This window comes from Pseudomyrmex gracilis, unplaced genomic scaffold (genome assembly GCF_002006095.1).
Source record: "Pseudomyrmex gracilis isolate BER0280 unplaced genomic scaffold, ASM200609v1 scaffold_2438, whole genome shotgun sequence".
In the NCBI taxonomy this organism is placed as follows: domain Eukaryota; kingdom Metazoa; phylum Arthropoda; class Insecta; order Hymenoptera; family Formicidae; genus Pseudomyrmex; species Pseudomyrmex gracilis.
The window spans coordinates 1764-10278 of NW_018023022.1; the positions used below are offsets into that span (position 1 = coordinate 1764).

Sequence of the window (8515 nt, forward strand, 5' to 3'; positions counted from 1 at the left end):
AGATTAAAACGAGTTGTTGAAAATGACGGTGGTCACATCGAAAATATCCTAAAATAAGCTTTCTTTTCGTGTATAACAAATAAAAATCGGTTCATTTTTGTAGGAGTTTTTTATGTTTGTTGCGTGAGCGTTTAATCTGAAAGACCCTGTACAATCGCTTTTTTCGACAGGTATAGCGGCTTTCTTTTTTGTCATTTTGCATCAATAAACAGATTTTTGTACAATATTTGTAAGAGAAATATCAGAAACTATAAAATCAGTATTGTAAAAGCTAGGAAATAATTAGGAAAGGAAAAACAGAGCTCATATTACTTTTATTGTTTTTTATTGAAAAATACTAAATAATCAAGACATACAGCGTAGGAGATGGAAAAAGCAAAAATAATTTTTTCTATTATGGCTTACTTAACTAATCTTATAACTAATATTGAAAACTAATCTTATAACTAATTTTATTAGATTTTTTTCACTTAGACGTAAAAAAATATAACAATAAATTTATTTACATAAAGCAGCATACTAGAGAGGTTGAAAGTGGCATCGATTTATTACATAATTATGCTATTAATTACAAGTAATTATGTTAATCTTAAAAACTTACAAGATTGCGAAAAGTTTTTATTCCGTTTTGTAGCCATAAGGAACAGAATATCTCTTTTCGATAAATCTTCGCTTTACTAATACCGGTGTGCACGATTTAGTTTCGTCGGTGGTTATAATTTCATGGAATGCAGTACGCCGAATTGCTCTGTAACGCAGATTTATCGTCGCGTCTATTTCTCGCGTCTCTGTATCGCGATTTGCTTTTTCACTACGATCGATTAATTGTTTTATGCTATTGAAATTAACCAACTGCGATGTTTCATAATTTAAAGTTAGGTTTTAACTTTAAATTATAAAACTTAAAACTTGCCCTTTAACTTTACATATTTTGTGAGTATGTCCTTCGGGAGTGCGTACCACATACGCATAAAATTTAGGTCCTCCAGATACAAATGATTCAATATAGCTACCTCGCCCATAACTTTCAAGTTCGTCATGTTCCCCAAAAAATTTCCCGTAGGCGGCTCATATTCGCAAGGAACGCCGTTGCTCAAATATATACATGAGTCAGTATCGCAGTATAGAACACGCTGATCTAATCGCTCTAAATATTCATATAATTTTAAACGGGCTTGCGCTGTTGTGTAAGCTGCTATTACGACGTTCGTCAATGGAGAGGGTATGACTGCCTCGCGTCTCAACCGCCACGAAATATACATCATGTTATTGTTCACGGGTAACATGTCAATTATTTCATGTTCAGGACTTGCGAGTAACTCCATGAGCCGCTGACGCGTTTTAACAACCTCTGTATTTGAAAGATTAGAACGCTGTCCGAATTTCCCCCAGAAAGAATTTAAACACAATTTCGCAACCGAGCGTAAACCGGAATTCTTCGCGATATTACTTTTATCAAGCGTGATACCCTCTGTTTCTTCATATTCTCTTAAGTACCATTCCTTAGTGACCTCGTCCGTACATTCTCTAGGTCAACCGCTTGCTTCTTGTTTAAGGTACAAAAATGTATTTATATATTTGCTAAATAATCCGCCGCGTCTCGCGTCCCGATCGTAACGAGTAACTTTATATTGCCAAATTTCGCTTACCCCCGTCACGCGATAACCTTTTTCAATAGCTTTAAGTAATTCGCATGACATTCATGTACCTTCAAATTCGCGATCTTTTGAATGTTCATGTGCGCAGGCGTCTTGTGAGAGCGTTTCGCAACAGCTACGGCATAAAGCAAATAACAATTTACCGTGCGCACGATACGGAAGAACGGGGTGAAAAAGATCGCGTGGAGGAAGAGCCTTACAACGCACAAGTCCTTCGACATTGGAAAAATCATAATTCGGAGCTTCACCAATTAAAACTGAGCATTCTTCTCCTACATAAATATCGGGGTAATCGATTGGGAAAACTCCTGTTTTTAAAAAATAAGGATATAAAGAGCATACATCGACATAGCGTATCTTTTCTGTTCCAGCAATCTCATACTGTGTTACAATATTTTCCGTGCGTCCGCCGTAAAACGCGTCGCCCGGATTAAGAGGAGTTATCACGTGTTGTCTTGAGACGAAATTCTTAAGATTTTGATTTTCGCGTATTTCACGATCGAAATCACACTCCCACTTTTCTGTAACAATGTATCCCCGTTTTCGAAGACGATACGTTGTGGCGAGAGTTCGTCCATAACGTGAGTCGATTGTATCTTCTCGATGTGATGAAAGCGGTCGCGATTTATTCTAAAGCACTTAGGGCAGCCGTGCCAGAAGCACTCGTGAAATTGTAAAACATGCCGGTGTGCTGGATTTGCCGTTTCATGATATCCGTTGACTAACGTACCGTCAATTAATCTATATTCACGACCTTTACCCGCATGAATTATACTTTGACTAAGCACGTGCTCCATCCACAGTAACCATTGTAGAGCTTTGCGTGATTGTTTGTTTACCATTCTATACCCTCCCGAAAGGATAATACCTATTTCTTTTTTTCGCAGAAAGTTTTTACGAAAAACTGTCATATATGAAGAAGCAATAGTTGTACATTCCTCAAACGGGCAAACATTACCGCGATCAAGAAAGATTTTTCGAAAAGCTATGCAGGCCTGACGTAAAATATCGACATTGGTACGGCAATAGCGTATTATTTCATGCTGAAAATCGAAAACGACTTTATTTTGCGTCATCTTCTTATGCCATTTTAAAAGACGTTCGCGTTCATCAGATTTCATTGTTTCTGGAGAGTAATATTTTACATCGGGTAACGAACCGACATATGTTTGATTCTCGATAGTGTTAAATAAGTNGGGAAAAATACCTTTATCGGATGTAACTGACAGTCCGAAAGCTTTTGGTAACTCCGCTAATTTCATAGGTATATAATTAACACTGTCTACAAATTTTGTACGNCCTACAGACATTAGAATTATTTTTGTTCCGTTTAAAATTACTTTAGGTTCTAAATTAATACCGCTTTTAACTACATATCGAAGAATAAATTGCGCGTCAAATGCTTTCGCATTATAGGCGATGCAAATAAATTTTTTAAAATATTTTGATGTACGCATAGCAAACTTAACGAATTGTTTAACTGGGTTATCGCGGAATATATGTTCTCGTGTCCCGCACCAACGGCAATGCAGCGTTATATCATTCTCTTCCGCACACTCTTCGCAAATTTGTTGCGCTACACACAAAGTAGGAATGTGCAATTTATCGGTTTCTGTACCCTCAATTGTTACATCCTGTCTTGTTTCAAAATCGTAGAATATAATAAAATATAACCTACGTGCCCTTTCTCCCTGCGATCCTTTCTCTCATTATTAGTTGCCTCTTTTATTTCTTCCGTGAACTGGCTATTCGTCGCTGAATTTTTACCCGTTCTTCGCGTTGCGCAAAAAGGTTGCATGTAACACAAATAATTTATAGGACAACGTGAATTGCAGGTTTTACAGTACGCAACACTACATTCATGATATGCTTTAGATTTTATTAAATACCCGCAATCGCAGCAAAAACGTACGGTTTCACAAACGCTGGCAGTCGTTTTCCCATCATAAGACTTTGCAGAGCGATGATGCTCGTAACATGCTCTACTATAAAACGTACGCTTACACGACTCGCAATTTATATAATTTGCCTGCTCGCACGGCGATATGCGGTAACATCGTGGACATCTATTTGAGCAACGGTGATATGCCAAGTCGCGATAACTTATATTACAAGTTACGCAAAAACCTTTACTACACGCAGCCCCTTTTAAACTGAGTATGGGGCAGTAATGCCGCTCACGTTCATAATACATAATATACAATTGCATAGAGGGTTTACGTCCCAAAGAAACAATTATTTCGCGCCCGTTGAACAGAGCCTTCTCACCGCGTCCGAAAGTATCATAATTATATATTACAATCGCGATATCATAAGCAGCAAAGTAATTTTGGAAGCAGGCGATTTCTGCAATTCCGCACCTTTCCGGAGGTATTACAACTCTTGCTTTGTTAGTTAATTCTATTGCTAAATTGCACTGAAATTTCGACCGTTGTCGTCTTACCGCGTTCCATCTCTTATATAACTCTCCCTTACGTATATTACCACGCTCGTAATAAATCTTTGCGACTACAAGTGAACGCGGAAAACACAAATTATCAATATTGTTACGTCCTGGCCCATGGATACGGTCGGGCTATGGTGGTACGCAACAGCTGGACGTTTTATTCCAGATGCTCGACACAGAAGATGCGGAAATCTATCTGTGTGCGAGCCGAGCGAGTTGTTTGTACTCACGGACGGGTCATCGGCGCGTGCCGATATTACTCCGTCTTTTGTATTCTCGCTCGGTGGTCTCTTTTTAAAGTCTGGAGCGGTGGCTCCAAGGACTAGGGACAAGACCGTGCGATCGCTGGGACGGGAAAATGTACGAGGTCAAGCCTTGATTAATTAATTATTACACAATTTATTCCTCCTTTTTTACGTTAAAATATTTGTTTTATTTAACATTTAAAAGTACAATATTTATCGAACTGGTTTTTTTTACATGAGGTACTGAGATGTCGAATGTAACGCGAGCTTTACAATAGGCGGCGGGTCATCACTCAGAGGCTGGCGGGGACATGTGTGTGTGTAGATGTACGTGTGTATTTAGGGCCTCCGGTGGAAGTTACACGTGTAATGCTGTCATGGTGTGCGTGTGTGTGTGTATAGCCGATCCGTGGGTTGAATTTATTTTAGGAAAGTTTTGTGATTATCGGATGAGAGGGTAGTATTGGTGGAAAAGGGCTCCGGGAACATAAAAATGAGTATTGGAGTATGGCGGAATAACAAAGATTATTTCGGCAAAGGGGAGATTGGGTGTCATTCTATCGAGTTCTACAGGTGTTATGTGATTGAGGTCTATAGTTAATCTGCCGGGTGGTATTGGTGAGGATGACCGCGGAAAGCGAAGAAGATGTGGCAGAAAGCGAAGGGGGTGGTTGTCAGGGAGAGGTGTGAGGTCGTCTGACCGGGAGGAGGAAGGGGAAGGAGTGAAGCGTTCAAGGATTGCCTCTAGTTTTGAATCGGAATCGGAAAGAGGGGTAGGAGGGGAGGTTCGGAGAGGGGGAGGGTTTTCAGAGAGGACACGGGGATGTTCTTTGAGGGGTACAGGGGAGTACGAAGGAGACTCGTACCATGAATCGGCGTCGCTTTCGTGGTCTGCGTTTGCTGGCTGTATGTGTGTGGTTTGTGTGTGAATGTGTGTGTATGGTGTAGTTTCGGTTTGAGTCGCTGCTTCTCTAACCGTAATGCGGGTCGGAGGGGTGCCGGGTTGTGGAGGCCTGTTCGACTCCGCTCTGAGTAGCGCGAGGGCGGCTCGTCGCAGGGCCCGGTTGCGCAGAATGCGGCGTGCTCTTACCGCAGCGCGGGAAATTCCTTGGTTGTTCACTTGAATGAATGTTTTTAATGAGGAAAATGTTTAGTTTTCCAAGAGCAAACCTACAGTCGATCTCTGAGTGTAAATTCGACTGTGAGGTTTCTCTCTATTATTTTATTACCTCGTTCTTTTTGAGAAAAAGGGGGGAAGTGTACCGATAACTTAATCTACTTACTATTTATCAGCGGTTTCGTCGGTGTGGAGACCCGTGCTGTTACTTGAGCTCGATCGTAGTTCCTCGGTCGCAGCAACCGGGCGTCTAGGCTGGATGTTTTCTAGATCGGTGGGGGACTCGCACTTCGCACCGGTTCCTCGGTCGCAGCAGCGGGGCGTCTAGGCTGGGTGGTTAACTCGCACTTTGCACCGGTTCTTCACTAGTCACAACTTTTTATTTTTTCTTCGGCGCACTCTGGATTCTTTCTGCTTCTGTTTGCGGGAGTGTCGCTTTATATGCGCTTTTTGGTAGCCACGGGGCTTCCAATCAGAGCGCTTGATCGGTTCGCCCGTTTCCACCGAAAACAGTAGTGATTTCTAATTTGTTAAAAGACTATTAAAGTAGACACCATCTGTGCGACAGCGTCTCTTGCTTTTGCAGCTGGTATTTAAACTATTGAGATAATTTTTGTCTGGCAGAATTGTTTATTAGTGAGTCTCGAGCGGCCCTACCCGTTGAAAACTTCCCTTCCGGAGATAAGGAGATGTATTAATTTTGCCTAGTCGTTCTGGGCACATGGGAATTGTTATTGCATGTGTCCGGCATTTGTTCGGCCGCGGAGCTTGAATTTTTGTTCCCGGATTTATTGTTTTAGTTCGTTAGAGAGCGCGGTTTCGTTCTGTGTTCACTCAATTTTTACTGTCGCGTGTTTTCTCAGATCGATCTCTTGTTCTTTATCCGGGAGTTTTCTGTTTAGACTGCGTTTTATCTCTGCGTTTTTGTTTAAGATAAAATTCGATTCTACCGAGTGTTCACCATACTGCGTTGCATAAAGAAGGGAACCGTGGAGTCGCAGGACGTAACAATATTGTCAATCCATAAAATTGAGTGTTTCGCAATAAGCGTGCGATTTGCTTCTATTCCCCCGCGGCCCGAAATTGCTTTAGCGGACATTACGCGGATATTAAATTTAGAAGCGATATCAAGGCCGCCGGCGCTCTGCGGTACTGACCTTACAAGATTCCATATATCGTCGAGTGACAAGTCTCTGACCATGCGAAAAGATATACCTACAGGACCGTAAAACAAATTTTCGCTGTCGAACGCTATTCCTACGTAATCGTTTTCACCAAAGAGAATCTATTACATATTCATAAATTTCTCGAAACGCTCGCTCTAATCGACTCACTATATTATTTTTTTTCGGCTCGCGTATTGTAAAGTGCGCTTCTTTGCCTCGTACTTTAAAATTTTTAAATAGTCTGGTATGCTCACTTTCTAAATATACATACTTATAATTATTTTTTTTCGCTGCGCCGCTTCTTCTTCTTCAGTCACTGCTGTTTTCTCCTTTTTTTTTCTTTCTTTTATTAACTTCTTCTTCGTCATTTATTTCGCGATGAAAACCTCCTCCGATTTGCATATTATTTGCTGCAAAAGTAAAANCAAATATGTATTATTATTGATAGATGTTACATTTTATATATATTTTTAAGCAGCTTACTCATATCAGGATGTTTTATTCTTCGGGTGGTAAATTCAAAGTTAGCATCCCATCAAATGATAAATTTTTCATTGATTGATCTAGCAATGGATATTCGCGATGACTTTTCCACCACTCCTCTGCCTCGATGTCAGGCATATCTATGTGGTGTTGAAGCCACGCGGAGACATTCTCGACTCCTGCAAATTATAATTTTTGTCTAAATCCTGATATAAAAAGCGCAATAACATACGAAAAAGAAAACTTACTGTGTCCGTTTAAAACAGGGCTATAAGAAACGCCAATTGAAGAAATGCTAGACGTATTATCGGGTTCTAGTTGTTCTTCTTGTTCGCTGAGTTCATCTTGTTCTTCATGTTTTTCTTCAACTTCTTCAACTTCTTCTTCGCTTTGTTCTCCTTGTTCTTCTTGTTCATTTTGTTGTTGTTGTTGTTGTTGTACTAAAAACATCAATACTATATTATCAAGTTTCTGATGTACATACATAACAGTGATCTAACACAAAATAAATCGGCACATGCGGGGAGGTAATCATACATTAACGCGATACACTCACATGGTGAAGCGTGTACCGCACCGATACGATAATACTATAAATTCTGTAAAACGCCTTATTTAAATATAAACTTACCAGGATGCGAATGTAATATTTGTCGAAACAAAGTCAAATCTATTGTCAAGGCGGTGCTAATATTTTCTTCAGACGGCGTAGCCTCTTCTTCTAGCTCTAAAGTATGTCGGACTCTTCCTACAAATTATAATATATAATCGTTATAATGCACAATTTAATGCGACTTTGTATTAATATTGTAATAAAATTATAAGATTACTCATTGACTCTGATTCCAACGGAGAAGATGCACGTCGTTTACATATTTGACGAGAAGTTGCCGACAGTAGTATGTGGGCACTTATGGCGCGTCAAAACAAACCCCCTCCACCTGGCTCCCCACCACTTCTGGCGCCATTGCCTCACCAGGGTGGTTTTCCCCTTCCCTTGGTGGTGATTGGCCACGCCCACTGGTGGGGATGGAAAAATGACATGATTTAGCTCATGACATGATGAGCTCAAAATTTTTTATAAATTTTTTATAAATTTTTATAATTTTCTAAAAATGCGTATTTTAAAATTTTGTTGTTGAGGAATTTGTGTGGAAGGAAAGTTCGAGAATGTTCTCGAGTAAAAGAATTCTTCATTAAAAAAGTATATATTTATTCAAAAATCCGTTTCGAAGCGTGGCTGGTACTGGCAATGGCAGCGCTCCGATGTTGTTGCCTCGTGCGTTCAAACGTGTATGAGAGCAAGTTGGCGTCGGTTGAATGAGGAATTGTAAGGGCGGGGGTGGCATCGGTCCCGAGAAGAATCAATCAGCGTCTGGGCACTTATGGCTCCCAATGAG

The 8515-nt window shown here is 40.3% G+C and overlaps 1 protein-coding gene across 1 annotated transcript in view; it reads right to left on the bottom strand.

Moving 5' to 3' along the window:
• The window catches only part of LOC109862822, a gene marked incomplete at its 3' end in the record, with an annotated part of 3939 nt that extends 337 nt beyond the window's left edge, over positions 1 to 3602 (bottom strand). The window contains 4 exon segments of the mRNA XM_020442963.1: positions 927 to 1351; positions 1709 to 2275; positions 2278 to 3234; positions 3548 to 3602. Of these exon segments, the coding sequence (XP_020298552.1) occupies positions 927 to 1351; positions 1709 to 2275; positions 2278 to 3234; positions 3548 to 3602 (2004 nt within the window).
• Positions 3603 to 8515: the final 4913 nt, after the last annotated feature.